General features: G+C 45.2%; 1 protein-coding gene and 1 pseudogene across 2 annotated transcripts in view; one reads left to right on the top strand and one right to left on the bottom strand.

The window, feature by feature from the left end:
- The window catches only part of C19H17orf67 (chromosome 19 C17orf67 homolog), a 28,544-nt gene extending 9,170 nt beyond the window's left edge, over positions 1-19,374 (top strand). Inside the window, exons 3-4 of one of the 2 annotated variants that reach the window (XM_013971849.2) lie at positions 14,406-14,543; positions 18,884-19,374. In XM_013971849.2, the coding sequence (XP_013827303.1) occupies positions 14,406-14,522 (117 nt within the window). In that variant the 3' untranslated portion in view covers positions 14,523-14,543; positions 18,884-19,374. Of the gene's footprint in view, positions 1-14,405; positions 14,544-18,880 lie in introns of both variants that reach the window. The other variant, XM_005693090.3, reaches the window with a different exon arrangement.
- On the bottom strand, positions 1,616-3,715 carry LOC102181425 (annotated as a pseudogene).

Here is a 21,186-nt window from a genome sequence, read left to right as displayed (position 1 = left end):
GCTCACGCTGGCCTCCTCCCCGCGCCTTCAACGTGTCACGCTTGTCTGCCCCTTCAGGCTACGGGGAAAGCAGGGTTGCCTTTATTTCGTGACTTCTTTACTATCTTTTACTTCTACAAGAAGTAAAACTTCTTGTTCTAGTTCATTTTAAATTGAAGCGTAGGATTAATGTATTATGCTATGGTCTGAGTGTTCGTGTCTTCCCCTCCCCTGCAGTCATATACTGAAATCTGAACTCCCAAGTGACGGTATCCGGGGATGGGGCTTTTGGGCGGTACTCAGATCGTAAGGGCTCTGCTCTCATGGATTGTAAATGCGATTAGTGTCCTTATGCAAGAGGCCCCAGGACATCTCCCCAGACACATCTGCCACGTGAGGATGCGAGGAGATGTCTGGCCTGCCAGGCAGCCCACGTCCGCCCCTGCTTCCACCCTGATCTGTGATCTTCCATCTCCTGGGCTGGAAGAAGTCAGTTTCTGTGGTTGGTGAGCTGCCCAGTCTGTGGAATTTCAGGTTATAGAGCCTGAATGGACTAAGACATGCTACAACTTATTTATTTTATTTAACTCTTCCTGGAACAATGGGCGTTGTAGTTATTTCTGATCATGATATCCTTGTACACATGTATGTTTTGCCAAGTTCAATGATAAGAAATGAAACTTCTGAGTCAGAGGGTTTATGTACTTGCAATTGAAATGGGTACTGCCAAATTGCCTTACCAACTCCCATCGGTAGTGTATAGAAAAATACCTAGTTCCTTGTATTCTTGGCAACACTTGTTCTTATCAGACTTTGCATGTACAACATTCAAAATGGGAATAAATAAGGTTTTAAAAGGAAGCTCAACTGCATGCTTTTTTATCTGTTTCTCTTAATATTATACACATTTCTTCATATTATTATAACTTTTTATAACCATAATGATAGTAAATTACCCTCTTTTGTTCAATCATTTCCACTATCTTTTTAAATCTAATTTTTCATATTAATCTTTTTTTAAAACTGAGTCTTTGCAATATATTTAAAATGACATATTCCACAGACAAATATTTAAGAGAAAACTTCTTTATGTATAATTATTGACATACAAATTTAAGAACATATTTAAAACAAAGCTAAATATTTATATAAATATAGCCAAGTTGGAAGTGGAAGTCACTCAGTCGAGTCTGACTCTTTGAGATCCCATGGAATTCTCCAGGCCAGAATACTGGAGTGGGTTGCCTTTCCCTTCTCCAGGGGATCTTCCCAACCCAGGGATTGAACCTGGGTCTCCCACATTGCAGGCAGATTCTTTACCAGCTGAACCACAAACGAAGCCCAAGAATACTGGAGTGGGTAGCCTATCCCTTCTTCAGGGGATCTCCCCGACCCAGCAATCGAACCAGGGTCTCCTGCATTGCGGGCGGATTCTTTACCAACTGAGGTATCAGGGAAGCCTGTCCAAATTGGATGTATATCCAAATTTATATCAGTGATCCGGAACACCTGAGTTTTAAGTTGTTTTTCCAGATAGTGTGAAACACTTTTCATCCAGTTTAGAAAGAACCCAGGCCATCTAGAAAGAGTAACTTTGTTTCACAGACACTGTTTCCCAAAGATCACATAGAAGTCTTCAATGCAATTGCAATTTATCTTCAGAAGCTTCTTCCAAGTGGAGATCTGTGCATGACGTAAGCAAGGATTCCCATGTAGCAAGGCGCTAAGTAGAGGAAACACACCATCGGGAGATCAATGGTAATTCACTTTCACTGTTCGTCATAGAGAATGTTCTTCTCAGCCATGTTTGTAAATGCCGACTTGATATCATTTTGCATTGTTTTGTTTCCATCTTTCCCAATCTGCTTTCAGGGTGTTATTCGTGTTCTCCACTTTATCTTCCAGTTTTCCATCTTTTCCGTAAAGAGATCAGTATCTGCCTTTCTGGAGGTCAAAGCTTCGACTCTGGAATCCAGTTCTGCCTGACTTTGGTCTCTTCTTTTCATGACACCCATTAATATTTCACTGTAAAGCACATACTCACACACAACAGGAAGCAGAGCCCCTGAGAGGCCAGGCATCGTTTTCAGAGGCCTTACAGCATTTGTCAGCGCAGCTGGCAACACGTTGCAGAGCAACAGCCAGATCTCCTTCTGATGCCGACCACAGAATATGAATTGGGTCATAGTTTTCATTTCATCAAAATATTCCCTTTCTTTCTTGCAAATTCTCGGAGATATTTTAATCTATCCAATTTATTTTCTGGCTGAATATTTCAACAAAGTTATTCATTTCCTTGGATTCCTCGGGGCGACTTTTAACTCCTCTCATTGATAATGCAGCCGCTCTGTCTGCCCCATCCTGCTGAGTAATTTAGGCCCTTGCTTCTTGCGAGAAGAGAGTTCCCAAGCTTGGGCAATAGGAAAAACTTTAAAGTCCTCATTAACTGTTAGAGTTGGATGATCAGCAACTTGGTTCAAAAATCTGTGCAATGCCTTCCTGCGTGTCTCAGTGATGTCACCATTAAAGCATTCCACATTCCTTTCACTCTAAACTTTTCTGACAATGGTGGAATAATCAGAGTGGGTTGTTTTTCTTCAAGTTTTTCTTTTAATCAAAGAAAACCTTGATACTGTCTCCTAACTTCGAATTCACTGGAGTCAAATTCTCCACGAGATGTCTTAGTAACAATCCTGTAAGTAATAAAAGTTTCAATTGTAGTAACATGGCTTTCAGGTTCATCAACTGTAACGAAAAGAAGGAGTGTGCCTTAAATTTAATTTTTATTTTATATTGGAATATAGTCTATTTACACTGTTGTATTAGTTTCTGGTATACAGCAAAGTGGTTCAGTTATACATATATCCATTCGTTTTCAGTTTATTTTCTCACATAGGTTATTATAGAATATTGAGTAGCGTTCTTTGTGCTATACAGTACGTCCTTGTTAATTATCTATTTTATATATAGTAGCAAGTATACGGAGAAGGCAATGGCACCCCACTCCAGTACTCTTGCCTGGAAAATCCCATGGACGGAGGAGCCTGGAAGGCTGCAGTCAATGGGGTCGCTGAGGGTCGGACACGACTGAGCGACTTCACTTTCACTTGTCACTTTCCTGCATTGGAGAAGGAAATGGCAACCCACTCCAGTGTTCTTGCCTGGAGAATCCCAAGGACAGGGGAGCCTGGTGGGCTGCCATCTATGGAGTCACACAGAGTCGGACACGACTGAAGTCACTTAGCAGCAGGAGCAGCAGCAAGTATACGCTAGTCCTAAATTCCTAATTTATCCCTCCCTGACTTTTCCCCTTTGGTAATCATAAGTGTGCTTTCAAAGTCTGTGAATCAGTTTCTGGTTTGTAAATAAGTTCACGTGTATTATCCTTTTAGATTGGACATGTAAGTCGTCTCATATGATATATGCCTCTGTCTGGCTTTCTTCACTTAGTACGACAGTCTCTAGGCCCATCCACGGTGCTGCAAAAGGCATTGCTTCACTTCTTTTTATGGCTGAGTGATACTGCATCATACACAGGTACTACCTCTTCTTTATCCCTTCATCTGTCGAACATTTAGGTTGCTTGCATGTCTCGGTTATGATAAATGAACCTCAGGGTGCATGTATCTTTTATAATTATGGTTTTCTCCAGACATATGCTCAGGAGTGGGATTTCTGGGCCATATGGTGGTAGCTCTCTTTTAGTTTTTCAAGGAATCTCTATACTGTTCTCCATACTGGTTACACCAGTTTACATGGCCACCTACAGTGTAGGAGGGCTCCTTCTTCCACTGTTTTTTTCTATTATAAACAACAGTCTACAAGTTTGTTCTTATAGTATTTTTAACATTTTGAATTAGTTGCTAAGGACATATTGCCAGAAAATAAATTACTGGGTCCAAGTATATGAATATTTTTAAAGCTTTTATTTCCGCATTGCTTTCTACAAGTTTAAAAAGAGAATTCATGCTGTTGTCCTGCAAGAGTGTTCCAGTGGACGTTTTAAGGTAAAGACATGAGGGGAGCATGATTATGGTATCTTAATTTGTAGATCAGTTGGCCGTGTCTGGGGTGGGAGGAGTGGATGCAGTCAGGGAGGATGAGGGATCGAAACTGACTTGCAGGCGTCTGTGTGGACACGTGGGTGCTACTCAATGGCGCTGGAAACACAGGAGGAGACGTTATCTGGAATGATGATGTGTTTGAAGCTCTTCTCTGACAGGACCCGCCTTTGTGCTTTTTTCTTCTGCCCTTGCCTACCTGGTTAACTCTACTTATTTGCAGAGATTCACCTGAAATGACGCCTTTTTAAAGAGGATTTCCTGATGTCCCCATCTTCCCACCATGAATTACAGCATCCCTCTGGCTTAGCACTCACAGCATAAACTTGCTATTTCTGACTTAGAAAAACAAAAAACAACCAACCTCTCTCTCTTACTAGACTGCTGTAAACTGCTTGAGTAGATGGACTATTTGTTTCACTTCTGGGCCCCCAGCACCAAGCAGAGTTTGACATTTACTAAATGCTCATGATACTTATTTCCTTTCCTCTCTCTGCTTCTCTCCAGGGGAGAAGTGTTGTAGGACATAACTCTACCATAGAACCTGGAGGTTATTTCAAAGACGTCTTCCCCATGGCCTTCCTTTAATTCATTAAATTTCTCTTAGTCATTCCAAATTTTAGGAAAGAAATTATTGCCAACTGCTGGGGTGAACCATGGAAATTCTCTAAAAAGATGACATCTGAGCTAAAATTATGTCCTTTTTGATTGTGTTCGTAAGCATTTGTGTGCCCTGGGAATATGCTTTCCATTTTGGCCTGTGTTCCTTGAAGGAATGTTCTTGTTGGGCAAGTATAAATCATATTAGCTTTATTGTAAATAGTCTTTGTAAAATATGCTCTCATATTTGGCGCCTTGACAAATGTATGTAGTGACTCCATTACCCTTTCGTGCCCTGTGATCTCAAAAAACCAGTTCAGAGTGGCCGAGAGGCAAATTGTGCACATGAATGATTCGCCTTCTTTTAGCACTGAGCCTTCTGGTGGCCCTGAGCAGTTAAGCTCTGAGCCATCCTACTGCCTGTATGATTACCTTGCTTTCACTAATGAGCAAAATACTTCATCCAAATGTCAGTGGGTCTTTAATTCCATGCAAATGTCATGGGAAGAAGTTTGCCTTCTTGGAAAAAGATCCCACCTTGATAGATTAACTGTCTAGTTTATGATTCTCAGCTAAGCTCAGGTTCCAGTGGGTTTTTAATTCCATTATCACACCTCTCCTGTGCCGTTATAAATTTCTCTTCCAATTTCTGCTCTAATTACTGAGAAATTATTTACTTAAACCATTACAGTTGGCATTGGACACGGAAAACAGATATTGGTTTTTGTTTGCTTTTCTTCCCCGTGAAGAAAGAAATTAAAAAAAAAATGAAAACTTATTTTCCATCTACCCCTTCTTTCTTGATCCAGGAACATTTGAGATTATCATTAATGCTGGGCCATTTCTAACCTAGCCAGCACAATTGTTGAATTTGTGGTTTTCAGCAGATTTTCAGTTTGGCTTTTCATCTTTGACTAATGATTGCTTTTAGGCCTTTGTGGCGTATTCATTTCCCTAACATTTTAAATAAATAGTGAAATGTCATGGAAACCAGAGCTTGTTTCTTTCTCTCTCTATGTGTGTGTCTGTATTGTTTTGCTTCAACAATGATTTCAGCCTCTGTTTAGGAGTGTGAAATATATATATATATATATATATATATTTCATTCTTGGATGCTTTTTATGTACATTTGGCCTGGGCCGTTATAATGGGCAGATTGACACAGATACCCAGGAACCTCCCAAGGAGGAGTTAGTGAGATTATGGAGAAAGAACAGTCATTTCACTTACTCATTCACTTGTTTGTACATTTCTTCTGTGTGTTTTACTGAGGTCCTACTATGTGTCAGGATGTAAGTCACATACTAGGTATGTCTTTGTCACTCATCAAAAAGCCAGATAGGTGTTTGGCTGAAAGGGACAAGGATTAAATGAGTAAGGATGCCAATGAGCATATAGTTATAAGAGGTGCAGACCCACGGTCGCAAATGTAAGTTTCCCAAAGTTCTAATTTCCCCTCGAAAGCTCAAATCTCATCATTTGGTAACAAGCACTGTCCGTTGCTTTCCTGGAAGTGACAAGCTCAGTGCATTCGTTTTTGGAAAGATGCCTGCCAAACAGGCGCGTGAAACACCTAGTGTAACCCTTGACACCTCCATTCCCCCAGGTGCTGTTTCTCGACAAAATTGTCGCACTTTGCTGGGCAGCGGAGGTGCTGCTTGTGTGCTTCCTCTCGGTCACTTTCTACGGCTTTACCAGGGCGTGTTTCAGTGAAACTGGCCTGTTAAGCATGCCTTGTTTTTATTACTTATTTTAGCTGTGAGTGTGTGATGAAGGACACTGTGACCGCTAGGATAGCTGCGTGCCTTTGCTCCTGCAGAGGCGTCAGTTTCACCCACAGTGAGGGGGCTTCCCAAGTGGCTCAGGGGTAAAGAATCCGCCTGTCAGTGCAGGAGATGAGGGAGACGTGGGTTTGATCCCTGGGTTGGAAAGATCCCCTGGAGTAGGAAAGGGCAACCCACTTCAGTATTCTTACTTGGAAAATTCCATGGACAGAGGGGCCTGGCAGGCTACAGTCCATGAGGGTCACAAAGAGTTGGACGTGACGGAGTGATTGAGCACACACGCACGTGCACAGTGAGAAAGCAAACGTCTCAATATTATTCAAAAAGTAGTTTTGACATCATGGACCTGTGAGGGGAGCACAGACCATGCTTTGAGGACCACAGCTTTAGTCTTTTATTCAACAAACGTTTATTGAACGTTTCCTGTGGACCAGTTCCTGGGAGAGATGCTCTATCCACAACTTCAGGGCATGCTCAGGTCTCCCATATCAAATAGCAACCAAAATTAACTGAGGAGGGCTTAGTCAAGGACTATTTACAAAGGTGTGGCAGGATGAAGGGGAACTGACAAGAAATGATAAAGGCTGCAGGGCTGAGGCTCTTGAGGCAGGAGGGTGGACGGGAAGAGTGTGGTTCCGCAGACCTGGAGGGGCAGACCTCTAGAAGCTGGGTCGTCAGGGGAGCGATGCAGACCACGTGCCGGGAGTGCTCGGGGAGGTACCGGGGGAGTCTGTATGGACCCCACCTCTCGCCTCCTGCCTCCAGGCCTCTGCTGGCACCTCCTCCTCCAAACCCAACTGGGAGCTGCAGGACAGAAGCGTTTGTGTTGCAGTTCATCTAGGCCAGCCTCTTAGTGCCAAGGGCCAGGTGACGGAAGGGAGAGAATGGGTTCATTTATTCATATATGGCTGCACCGTGAAGCATGAGAGATCTTAGTTCTCTGATCATGGATGGAAACTGCACCCCCTGCATCGGAATCGAGCACCTTAACCCCTGGACAGCCAGGGAAGTCTTGAGAATGGGTTTAGAAAGGAAAATGCAGATGATTACGAATTTGGCACAGAGCTTCATTTGCATCATTTTGTTCAATCCTGGAAACGCAGTCAAGTAAGCGCTAGCGCAACCTCATATTGCCGACGGACAAATTGAGGCTGGACACGTGGTGGCTGAATGGTGAAGGGTCTGCCTGCTAATACAGGAGATGCAGGCTTGATTCCTGGGTTGGGAAGGTCCCCTGGAGAGGAAGATGGCAACCCACTCTAGTATTCTTGCCTGGGAAATCCCATGGACAGAAGAACCTGGTGGGCCACAGTCCATGGGTTTGCAGAAGAGTTGGGCACGGCTTAGCGACTGATATGGAAAGCAGCAGTTGTGGTAAGGTCTTGAGTGGAACTAGCCCCCAGATCCAGGCCCAGACCTGACCCTCTTAGCTCTTCACCACGTGCCTGGCAAACAGGCAGGCGAGAAGACAGCGATGCGGGTTTCCTTCAGGGAGCTATTACACGGAACAGCTGAATAAGTAAAGCAGTGTGCTGAAAAGTCCTTGTTCCTTATTTACAAGACTCCACGCTGCCTTCTTGTTCCTCCCAGTGACTATTCTTCTGGCCAAAGACTCCGCAGACAGGGCAAGACAGGGCAGGGCTGAGCCCCAAACTCACAAACGTGTCCAGCAAGCTGCCGGGGAGTCCTCGTTAGGTCCCACAAGAAGCCCTCCCAGAAACCAACCCCTCCCCGGCTGTCCCAGAGACTCCTCACCCAGGACACACGGTGCATCTGGATGAGTTAAATGAAAGCAATAACGTAAAACAGTTTCAAACTGCCCGAGTCCTGGGGGAAAGGAAAAATATTTCAGCAAAATTGGACACCTCATAATTCATTCATTTGCACAGTCATGAAATTAAAAAAAAACCTAAAATATCTAGGATGTAGACTTCCTAGAGGATTTTCTTGAAACTTAAAAAATTGCCTGTTAAAGCTTTATCAATGCCATTGGAGGGTTTTCATGATTTAGGATTTCTAGATCTGTACCTGCCAAAATTATCTTCTACAGATATTACCACCTATGTGTATAAGGTGAAATGCCACTTCTCTGATTAATGGCCTGAAGCTTTGGGTTATCTGCATGTGCTCATAGGGACTGTTCGATGCATACTTTGCAGTGATCCCCACCCCATAATTTCAGCACCAAGCCTTATTTCAGGGCAATGTCGACAACATATATCCATCAAATTGAAAGTCAGTTCTCTCTCTTTCAAAAGGAAACATCAAGTCTGTGTGCCAGCACATAAGCCAACATACACAGCACCTCCACTAAAAAGTCCGATGAGGCCCAATTAAATCCCTGCTCTCAGGGTGAGGTCACTGCTAAGCTGAGTGACCAGAGCTGTGCTGGGGGGAGTCCAGAGAGCTGCGGTGCCACAGAGAATCTGAGAAGCTGCCTGGAGGAAGTAACATCTAAGCTGAGGGCTGAAAAGTCAGATCGGGATGAGAGAGAGAGCTGGACTCTAAAGAAAGCTGAGCGCCAAAAAATTGAAGCTTTTGAACTGTGGTGTTGGAGAAGACTCTTGAGAGTCCCTTGGACTGCAAGGAGATCCGACCAGTCCATCCTAAAGGAAATCAGTCCTGAATATTCATTGGAAGGACTGACGCTGAAGCTGAAACTCCAATACTTTGGCCACCTGATGTGAAGAACTGACTCATTGGAAAAGACACTGATGGTGGGAAAGATCGAAGGCAGGAGGAGAAGGGGACAGCAGAGGATGAGATGGTTGGATGGCATCACCGATGTGATGGACATGAGTCTGAATAAACTCTGGGAGTTGGTGATGGACAGGGAGGCCTGGCATGCTGCGGTCCATGGGGTCACAGAGAGTGGGACAAGACTGAGCAACTGAACTCAACTGAGGAAAAAGAGAAGGCACAGGGGTGTTCTGGGCAGAGAGACTAGCCTAAAATCAGAGAGCAGAGCAAGCATAGCCCATCCAGGGAAAGATGGAGCACAAAGCTCATGTGGGGTGATGGTGATGGAAGAGGCTCAGGAAGTGGGTGAGGCAGGATCACCAGCAACCCTGCAAACCACTTTAAGGAATTTTCTCTAGCCCAGTGGAAGCCATTCAAGTATTTTAAGAGAGGAAGCAATTGCATATAAATTTTTTAAAAAGTCACTTTGCGGCAGAATGAAGAGATAGACAAAACCAAACCAAACCAACAGCGGGGATTTTTCACTGTCTTCTTTATAACTTTTAATTTGTACATAATTTCAAAACAGTAATATGTGTCACCTGGGATAAAAACAATAAAGCCATTTTCATTATTCATATTTTAAAAACCTACCTTGGCAAAAGACCTGAACAGATACGTCACCAAAGAACATAGATTGAAAAACAAGCATCTGAAAAGATGCTTGTCTCCTATGTCGTCAGGAAAATGCAAATTAAATAATGAGACACCACTTACTGCCTGCTGGAATGGCCGAAACCCAGAACACTGACATGATCAAATGCTGGCAAGGCTGGAGGACAACAGGGGCTCTCATCCACTGCTGGTGGGAATGCAGAGCGGCACAGCCACTTTCAAAGGCAGTCCAGGTCTTTCCTTCACAACTAAGCATCCTCATAACATATGACCCAGGAATCGTGCTTCTTGGTATTTACTCAAATGAGTTGAAAACTTATGTTCCATACAAAAACATGCACATAGATATTTATCTCAGCTTTATTCATAATTGTCAACACTCGGAAGCAACCAAGATGCCCTTCAGTAGGTAAATGGATAAACTGTGGTATATCTAGAAAATGAAATATTATTGAGCTCTAAAAAGAAATGGGCTATTAAACCATGAAAAAATATGGAGGAAACTTGAATGCATATTTCAAAGTAAAAAATGCTTATCTGATAGGGTTACACACAGTATGACTCCAATGATAAGATATCCTGGAAAAGATAAACATTGTTGTTATTGAGTTGCTAACTTGTTTCCACTCTTTGGGACCCCATGAACAGTAGCACACCAGGCTTCCCTGTCCTTCACTATCTCCCAGAATTTGCTCAAACTCATGTACATTGAGTTGGTGATGACATCCTCTGTCATCCCCTTCTCCTTCTGCCGTCACTCTTTCCCAGCAACAGTGTCTTCTCTAATGAGTCAGCTCTTCCCATCAGGTGGCCAAAATATTGGAGCTTCAGCTTCAGCATCAGTTCTTCCAATGAATGAATATCCAGCGTTGATTTCATTTCAGATTGACTGGTTTGATCTCCCTGCAGTCCCAGGGACTCTCAAGCAAAGTAAACTCTGTCACTGTTTCCATTTTTGACCCATCTATTTGCCATAAAATGATGGGACTGGATACCATGATCTTACTTTTTTGAATGTTGAGTTTTAGGCCAACTTTTTCACTTCCTCTTTCACCTTCATCAAAAGGCTCTTGAGTTCCTCTTTGTTTTCTGCCATTAAAATGGTTGTTGCTGTTGTTCAGTCACTCAGTCGTGTCCGTCTCTGGACTGCAGCACACCAGTCTTCCTTGTCCTTCACCATCTTCTGGAGCTTGCCCAAACTCATGTTCATTGAGTCAGTGATGCCATCCAACCATCTCATCCTCTGTCATCCTCTTCCCCTTCTGACTTCAATCTTTCCCAGCATCAGGGTCTTTTCTAATGAGTCAGTTCTTCGCATCAGGTGGCCAAACTATTGGAGCTTCAGCTTCAGCATCAGTCCTTTTAATGAGTATTCAGTATTGATTTCCTTTAGGATTGATTGGTTTGATCTCCTTGCTGTCCAAGGTACTTTAAGAGTCTTCTCCAACACCACAGTTCAAAAGAATTAGTTCTTTGGTGCTCAGCTTTCTTTATGGTCCACATCTCACATCCCTACATGACCACTGGAAAAGCCATAGCTTTGACTAGACGGACCTTTGTTTGCAAAGTAATTCTCTGCTTTTGAACATGCTGTCTAGGTTGGTCATAGCATTTCTTCCAGGGAGCAAATGTCTTTTAATTCCATGGCTGCAGTCACCATCTGCAGTGATTTTGAAGCCCAAGAGAATAAAGTTTGTCACTGTTTCTACTGTTTCCCCATCTATTTGCCATGAAGTGACTGGACCCAACCCCATGATCTTAGTTTTTTGAATGTTGAGTTTTAAGCCAACGTTCTCACTCTCCTCTTTCACTTTCCTCAAGAGGCTTTTTAGTTCCTCTTCACTTTCTGCCATAAGGGTGGTGTCATCTGCATATCTGAGGTTACTGATATTTCTCCCAGCAATCTGGATTCCAGCTTGTGTTTATTCATCCCAGCATTTCTCATGATGTACTCTGCATAGAAGTTAAATAAGCAGGGTGACAATATGCAGCCTTGACATACTCCTTTTCCTATTTGGAACCAGTCTGATGTTCCATGTCCAGTTCTAACTGTTGCTTCCTGACCTACATATAGGTTTCTCAAGAGGCAGGTTAGGTGGTCTGGTATTCCCATCTCTCTCAGAATTTTCCAGTTTGTTATTTATGATCCACACAGTCAAAGGCTTCAGTGTAGTTAAAGAAGCAGAAGTAGATGTTTTCCTACTTCTAAGGTAAACCTGCTGCTGCTGCTGCTAAGTCACTTCAATCGTGTCCGACTCTGTGCGACCCCATAGACGGCAGCCCACCAGGCTCCCCCGTCCCTGGGATGCTCCAGGCAAGAATACTGGAGTGGGTTGCCATTTCCTTCTCCAATGCATGAAAGCAGAAAATGAAAGTGAAGTCGCTCAGTCATGTCCGACTCCTAGTGACCCCCTGGACTGCAGCCCACCAGGCTCCTCCATCCATGGGATTTTCCAGGCAAGAGTACTGGAGTGGGGTGCCATCGCCTTCCTTTGAGACAGTAAAAAGATGGATTGTTATCAGGGGTTAGAGGGGAGGGAGGGATGAAGAGGAAGAACATGAAAGAATTATAGGGCAATGCAAGTATTCTGTAGGATAGTCTAATGATGGATACGCGTCAATTACGCATGTGTCTAAACCCATAGAATGGACACCACCAAGAGTGACCGCAGCATAAACCCTGGGTGATGACGCGGTGTCGACGTAGGTTCCTCTCTTGCAGCAGACGCACCACTCCGGGGCAAGGTTTTGATAATGGGGGAGGTCGTGCAGCTGTGGGGTATATGGGAAATGACTATTTTTTGCTTCATTTTGCTGTGAAACTACAACTTCTCTGAAACATGTCTATTAAAAAGAAAAGAGAAAGGAAAACCAAACAAGTGAAAAGCACAGTCCCCGCCGGTCCCCGCCCCCGACCCCGACCCTCCCCTGGAGTTGAGTGGAGAGGAAGGAGGTAAGGCCCGAGGCAGGGAGAGCTCCCCAGACGCCGGGGCGGGGCCGTGCAGGCGGGCTGGGGACTGCGGCTGCGCGGAGGCGATGGGCCGGGGGTCGGGGGGATCCGGGAGCACCCACTAGGCTTGGGGCTTGACTGGCTGGCGGGGCTGGAGCGTCGGGCAGAGGAGGAGATCCTGGAGCACGATGACGCTCTGCCTCCCGGCCACGCGGGGCCATCGATGGAGACGCTGCTCAGAGACGGGCAGTACCGAACAACCAGCTGCCCTCTGTTGTGGACACACCAACACGCAGAGCCAGTCACATTTCATAGAGATGAAGCCGCAAACATGTGGTCCTTTGTGAGTGGCTTTTCAAACTTAGCATAGTATTTTTGAGGTTCAGCCAGATTGCAGCATGCGTCATGCCTTTTAATGGCCATATAGTATTTCCATTGTCTGTGGATACGTTGTATTTTATTTATCCATTCATCGGTTGATGGACATTTGGGTTGTTTCTACTTTTTGACTTTGATGAATAATGCTGCTGTGAAAATCCGTGTACACACTTCTGTGTGAATATATCCTTTCATTTTTCCCATTGCCTGCTCGTATACTAACTCTATATTCAGCATTTTAAGAAATTGCCAGGCTGCTTTCACCAAATGCCCCTAGATCCCCAGTAACATTTTTTTTTGGCTTTAAAACATTTTGTTTGACAATAGCATATCAACTCCAACTTTCTTATAGTTATCCTTTACCTTTTGAAAAAGATGATTTTATCACAAATGTGTGGTGCCATAACTAGTATATTATTAAGTTATGCATGTTTTCAGCTTCATTAAAATGTCACATTATAAACATTGTCTTCTTGGAGTTGCTCTTTTCACTCATGCTATTTCTAAGACTCATCTATGTTTCTGTGTGTTATTATAATCACATTTTCACTGCTGCATAATATTCTGCTTTGTGATCCTACCGTAATTTATTCATCCATCCTCCTATCAATGGACATTTGAAATGTTTCTACCTGTTTCCAGTATTTTGCTACCACAAATTTATTGCTGCTGTAAACATTCTTATCTTCTCTTTTTCTCAAAGTGACCAGTGACATTCACAACTGGATACTTGTTAGAAATGGAAATTCTGGAGCTGTATCCCAGACTCATTGAATCAGAAACTCGGCGGGTGGGGCCCAGCAATCTATAGGTTTTTCAAATTTTATTTTTATTTATTTATTTCGGTTTTCGTTGCAGCATGTGGGATATTTTTCAGTGGTAGCACGTGAGATCTAGTTCCCTGACCAGGGATGGAGACCCCTGCATTGGGAGCGTGCAGTCTTAGCCACCAGACCACTAGGGAAGTCCCAATCCGTAGGTTTTAACAGGCCCTCTAGGGGGCTTCTTGATGCCTGATGAAATTTGAGAATCACTGCTCTAAGCTATAAAAAAGAGTGGCATTTCAGGATTCTAGGCAACAGATTGTTTTCGAAAGTGGTTGTTGTATGTAACTCTCCGTCATCAGTGCCCATAAGCCCCCATGGATACACACCCTTTCAGCACTTATGGTTGCTGGTACTTTATCCTCCCTGGCTGTGCTCCTGTTATCTCAGAAGCACAGCCGTACCCTGCACAGGGGCGGCTCGGCCATCACCATGGATAAAAGCTTCTCTCTGAAATGTGTGTTTGTTTCGCAGGAATACATGCACCATCTGCTCCTCCTGGAACACCGTGCCGAGGAGCAGTTCCTGGAGCACTGGCTGAACCCACACTGCAAACCCCACTGTGACAGGAACCTGGTCCATCCCATCTAAGTGGCTCAGGAGCAGCCTCTGGTATGTTCCTTCTCCCAGGCCTTCTGTTTCAGGGAGACAGCAGTGAGCAATGCAGGCAGGACTCTGGGGGCCTTTCAGAACCTGACGCTACAGGAACCAGCAGCTCAGCTAGTTGGTTGGAGATTGGGAGGAGCGAGGCGTGAGAGGTGGGTGGGGACCAGGTGGAGAGGATCATGGGGGACACGCAAGGGGGCCTGAGTCCTACTGAGTCACCTGGAGATCCCAAATAGGGGAGGTACGAGACCTCGTTTGCCACCCAGAAAGATTCCCTCTGGAATACAAATCTGGAGAAGTGTGGCTTGTTGAGACTTGGGTCTTTCCTGGGGGGAGAAGGGGGTCAACATCCATGGGCTTGACGGGTGACATCACAAGGGTCACCACTGTCACCAGGATCAGAAACTTATTTTTTTGCTCGATCTGAGTTCCCCGACCAAGGATCACACCCAGGTCCCAGGAGTGAGAGCACGGAGTCCTAACCACTAGACTCCCTAGGACCAGCGCCTTCTTTACTGCCTCCGCATCTTCCAGCCCGAGACCCTGCCCAGCCAGCCCAGTCTTCCCTCCTCCTTTGGCTCTGCCCTTTCAGTGCCCCTGAGCTCGACGGCTCAGCCTTCTCAGCACACCCGCGCCCTGCACCTCTGTTCCTGCAAGGGGCTGCTTGCTGGTTCCCTCGCTGTCCATCCGTGTCCATCTCCTCGCTCCCTTTCCAATTCTTACCAGATAACACAGCAAAACCCCTTCAGAGGTGAAGCCTGGTGAGTTTCACTTCTCCTCTGTCACGTGAGTGGAGTAAGCAGGACAGAGTGTACAACTTGACACTTGATCAGCTGTGGTTAGCAGCCGTCTTGTTTCCTTGTTGCTCATTTTGTGCCACTGTGAGTGGACACATGAACATCCCATTCAAAGGATCGCTCTTTGTAATTTTCAGGGTGCTATTACACAAAACCTCTCATCTGGTCCTCTTAACATCCGTGGGTCGTTGCAGGGCATGACTTTTAATCCTGTTTTTTCTTTTCCTTTTTTAGTTTTGGTTGTGCTGGGTCTTCGATGCGACGCTCAGGCTTTCTCTAGCTGCAGCGACCAGGGTCCACTCTTCGTTCCGGTGGGCGGGCTTCTCATTGCACTGGCTTCTCTTGTTGCGGAGCACAGGCTCTAGGCACACGGGCTTCAGGAGTTGCGGTACTCAGGCTTAGTACTTGGGGCTTCTGAGCTCTAGGGCACAGGTTCAGTGGTTGTGGCACATGGGCTTAGTGGCTTCGCGGCCTGTGAAATCTTCCCGGGCCGTTTGCTGAACCCGTGTCCCCTGCATTGGCAGGCAGGTTCTTATCCACTGGACCACCAGGCAAGTCCTTAATCCTGTTTTATAGGGGATTTAACTGAGTGTGATCGAGCTACTAACGCATGCCAGCCCGTGGCCGATATGGCTGTCTTCTGACAGCCCCAGAGCCTGCACGCTTTCTGCGGGCTGTACTGCTGGGACCTCTGTGTGTGTTTCAGGGGTAGGTGGGGCATGGTCCTCCTGAACAGTGAGAGGAGCATCTCCTAGGAAAGGAACAGGAGTTCTGTTTTTGAGGTCTAGGGGCTCTGCTAACATCCTGCTTTGGTCCCTCCGGGCTCTGAGCTGGTTCCTTCCTCTGCCAGAACTCATTCCTCCCCTGGCACCTAAGACCTTTGTCCTCCGGCATCAGAAGCGCTTGCTTGCGGGCTCCATAAGCCCTCAGACTCTGGAACCTGGTGGACCTGGGTTTGGCACCCTTGTGTTTCTGCTCCGTGACCTTGGGCAAGTCCCCTAGCCTCTCTGAGTCTCTGAGTTGGGGTAGTGATGATGTGTAGAGCCGGGCACGTAGTGACTGACTCTACGAGCAGGACCCCTTGTCAGCTTTGGTGCAGGCGAGGTGAGAGGAGAGGCTTCCAGGTTGGAGAGCCTCAGGGCAGCAGCCTCGCCTCTGGTGGCGGTGGTGGCAGCTCCTGCAAAACACAGGATTCCGCGGGTGCTACGCTTCAGAAGACCAGGAAGCGGCTGGGGGGATATAGCACTCTGACCCCGCTTTGGAAAAAAATATTCCTCACTTCTCTCTCCGCTTCCTCACTTGTAACATGCCCCCTCATATGGCTATTCAGAGCATTAAAAAGTTAGGGCATGGAAATTAGTACTGCCCTGGCCCCTGCTAGGAAGTGTTCAGGAAATGACAGTTTGGTAGCTGTTTCCCCTGCCCTCCTCCTCCCCACTTCTTCTTTGTCAACATCATCATCACATTGACATTATTTTCTTAAAAAATTAAAAAAAAACTTTCAATTTTATATTGGAGTACAGCCAATTAACAATGTTGTGATAGTTTCAGGTGGACAGCAAAGGGTGTCAGCCATACATATATATGTATCCATTCTCCCCCAGACTCCCTTTCCATCCAGGCCACTCAGTAACGTTGAGCAAAGTTCCCTGTGCTATACAATAGGTCCTTGTTGGTTATCCATTTTAAATATAGCAGTGTGTACTGAGGATCCAAACCCCCCCTAACTATTCTTTCCCTACATTTCCCCCCCAGTAACCATAATTTCCTTCTCTAAATTTGTGACTCTATTTCCATTTTGTAAATAAGTTTATTTGTATAATTTCCTTTTAGATTCTTCATATAAGGGATCAGTTCATTTCAGTTCAGTTCAGTCGCTCAGTCATGTCCGACTCTTTTCGACCCTGTGAATTGCAGCACGCCAGGCCTCCCTGTCCATCACCAACTCCCGGAGTTTACCCAAACTCATGTCCATCGAGTTGGTGATGCCATCCAGCCATCTCATCCTCTGTCCTCCCCTTCTTCTCCTGCCCCCAATCCCTCCCAGCATCAGAGTCTTTTCCAATGAGTCAACTCTTCTCATGAGGTGGCCAAAGTACTGGAGTTTCAGCTTTAGCATCATTCTTTCCAATGAACACCCAGGACTGATTTCCTTTCGGATGGGCTGGTTGGATCTCCTTGCAGTCCAAGGCACTCTCAAGAGTCTTCTCCAGCACCACTATTCAAAAGCATCAATTCTTCAGCGCTCAGCTTTCTTCATAGTCCAACTCTCACATCCACACATGACCACAGGAAAAAGCATAGCCTTGACTAGATGGACCATTGTTGGCAAAGTAATGTCTCTGCTTTTTAATATGCTATCTAGGTTGGTCATAACTTTCCTTCCAAGTAGTAAGCGTCTTTTAATTTCATGGCTTCAATCACCATCTGCTGTGATTTTGGAGCCCCCCAAAATAAAGTCAACCACTGTTTCCACTCTTTCCCCATCTATTTCCCATGAAGTGATGGGAACAGATGCCATGATCTTGGTTTTCTGAATGCTGAGCTTTAAGCCAACTTCTTCACTCTCCTCTTTCACTTTCATCAAGAGGCTCTTTAGTTCCTCTTCACTTTCTGCCATAAGGGTGGTATCATCTGCATATCTGAGGTTATTGATATTTCTCCTGGCAATCTTGATTCCAGCTTGTGCTTCATCCAGCCCAGGCTTTCTCATGATGTACTCTGCATACAAGTTAAATAAGCAGGGTGACAATATACAGCCTTGACATACTCCTTTTCCTATTTGGCACCAGTCTGTTCCAAACAGGACTGAACCATGTCCAGTTCTAACTGTAGCTTCCTGAACTGCATATAGGTTTCTCAAGAGGCAGGTCAGGTAGTCTGGTATTCCCATCTCTTTCAGAATTTTCTACAGTTTATTGTGATTCACACAGTCAAAGGCTTTGGCATAGTCAATAAAGCAGAAATAGATGTTTTCCTGGAACTCTCTTGCTTTTTCGATGATCCAACGGATGTTGGCATTTTGATATCTGGTTCCTCTGCCTTTTCTAAAACCAGCTTACACATCTGGAAGTTCATGGTTCACGTATTGCTGAAGCCTGGCTTGGAGAATTTTGAGCATTACTTTACTAGCGTGTGAGATGAGTGCAACTGTGTGGTAGTTTGAGCATTGTTTGGCATTGCCTTTCTTTGGGATTGGGATGAAAACAAACCTTTTCCAGTCCTCTGGCCACTGCTGAGTTTTCCAAATTTGCTGCCATATTGAGTGCAGCACTTTCACAGCATCATCTTTCAGGATTTGAAAGAGCTCAACTGGAATGCCATCACCTCCACTAGCTTTGTTCGTAGTGATATAAGGGACAGCATATGATATTTCTCCTTCTCTGTCTGACTTACTTCACTTAGTATGACCATCTCTAGGTCCATCCATGTTGCTGAAAATGGCATTATTTCATTCTTTTCCGTGGCTGAGTGATATTCCATTGTATATACGCACCACATTCTTTATCAACACCATCATCATAACATCTTTTTGTTCTTTTCCAGCAGGCGCTTTGATGAGCAAAGGCCCGGATACTATTGAAACAAGATGAGGCTCCTTTCATTTCTTTCCCAGTTGTGGAGTGGAGATCTCCAGGGCTTGTGAACTGTGGGCACAGCAAGGTTATGTTGAGGATTAATGGCAAATATTTATGCTACTTCACTTTACTAACCTGAACAACTCATTACAACCAGTCACTTAAACCATAGCTCCTCCCTCCCTCCCCTGTAATGGTCCCTTCCTACCAGTTTGAAGGGTAAGTAGAAGGAGAATCTTTCCTGGGGCTGGTGGACTTGGGATCTCCAGAACAGGAGAGAGGTTAGTGGGAAAGCCTTGTTCAGCCCAGTGAAACACACCACTCAGGCGGCAGGGGCTTTGGTCATTGCCTTTTTGTCCTCTCTCCTTTCCTGCTCTAATAAATACTGGTGTTAAACCTACTTCCCATTGGTGTCTCTTTTCATTTCCTAGAAGAAGGGAAGCAGAAAATTTGTCTCTTGTTTATCTTTGTGACTCCGGCATCAGAAAATTCACTCTTCTTAGAAGAGTTCGATGGATAAAAACATGAACACCCAGCAGTTTTCCACAAAGGTTGTCTGTTTTGGTAAAGAGAGTATTTGTCCAAGACCAGCTGTGGGAATATGGCCATAAGTTAGTACTAGGTCCACACTCTGGCCTTCTAGCCAAGGGGACATTTCTTGTGGAAAGTGGGTCACAGCTTCTGTGTGTAAGTGCCCCTCACCTGCTCACAACCCCCAGAATCAGAGATTGGACTATCAAAGACCAACAAAAGCAGAAATTGGGAGGGTGACAGAAAGTGGGCTGGGTGGTCCTAAGGAGAATGTGGCATCCTCAGAAAGGATGAGGAGAGATGCTCGTCCACCCTGGGCTACAGAGGTGGGTCTACAGAGGGAGCCCAGAAAGGCTTTTCCAGGAGACAGTTACTGAGCGTCTCAACAATGATACTGTATTTATTTTATACCTACTAAAGTTCTGTCTAGTCAAAGCTATGGTTTTTCCAGTAGTCATGTACAGATGTGAGAGCTGGGCCATAAAGAAGGCTGAGCTCCAAAGAATTGATGCTTTCAAACTGTGGTGCTGGAGAAGACTCTTGAGAGTCCCTTGGACAGCAAGGAGATCTAACCAGTCCATCCTAAAGGAAATCAACCCTGCATATTCATGCTGAAGCTGAAGTTCCAAAATTTGGCCTCCTGTTGCGAAGAGTCAACTCATTGGAAAAGACCCTGATGCTGGGACAGATAGAGGGAAGGAGAAGGGGATGACAGAGGATGAGATGGTTGGATGGCATCACTGACTCAATGGACATGAATTTGAGCAAACTGTGGGAGATGGTGAAGGACAGGGAAGTCTGGTGTGCTGCCGTCCATGGGGTGGCAAAGAGTCGGACACGACCGAGCAACTGAACGACAGTGGGCTGGGCATGTGCGTGCTCACTCGTGTTCAGCTCTTTGCCACCCCATGGACGGCAGCCTGCCAGGCTCCTTGGTCCATTTCCTACTCGAGAGGATCTTCCGACCTAGGGATCAAACCCACATCTCTTGTGTCTCCTGCACTGGCCGGTGGATTCTTTACCCACTTTGCCAGCTGGGAAGCCCACGATGGGCTGAACCCTGCACAAAGAATTTTTATATACATTACTTCATCTGATCATCACACTGTAGGCAAAATATATTGCCTGTGTTTCAGTAAACAGTGAATGTTGCCCACCATCAAGCCGTCAACCACTGCAGCTACCCCTGACCATGTGTCCTGAAGGGAATTCAGGACAGAGGAAAACAGGATTCTGGCCCTCGATATGGAGATGCCTATTTGAGGAATAATTTCAATGTGTCCAGAGTTGCAACTGCCATAGACGGAAAGGTGGCACCGGTGGTAAAGAATCTGCCTACCAATTCAGGAGATGTAAGAGGCCAGAGTCTTGCCTGGAAAATCCCGTGAACAGAGAAGCCTGGCAGGCTACGGTCCATGGGGGTCTCAAGAGTCAGAGATGACTGAAGCGACTTAGCACGCATAGATAGCACAAATTTGTACGGGGAGGGAGGAGGTAGGGGGGTTCAGGATGGGGAACACGTGTATACCCGTGGCGGATTCATGTTGATGTATGGCAAAACCAATACAATATTGTAAAGTAATTAACCTCCAATTAAATTCATTAATTCATTGACTAATTCATTAATTCATTGAGTAAATTCATTGAGATGTCTGCTTTTTTGTGATTATCAGTAATTTTTTGATGTTTGCCTACAAGTCTTCTATTTTTTTCTGGCAGTACCATGTGGCTTTCAGGGTCTTA

Source organism: Capra hircus, chromosome 19 (genome assembly GCF_001704415.2).
Source record: "Capra hircus breed San Clemente chromosome 19, ASM170441v1, whole genome shotgun sequence".
Lineage (NCBI taxonomy): Eukaryota > Metazoa > Chordata > Mammalia > Artiodactyla > Bovidae > Capra > Capra hircus.
Note: the sequence above shows the minus strand (reverse complement) of the source record. Positions and strands in the feature narration are given on the sequence as shown.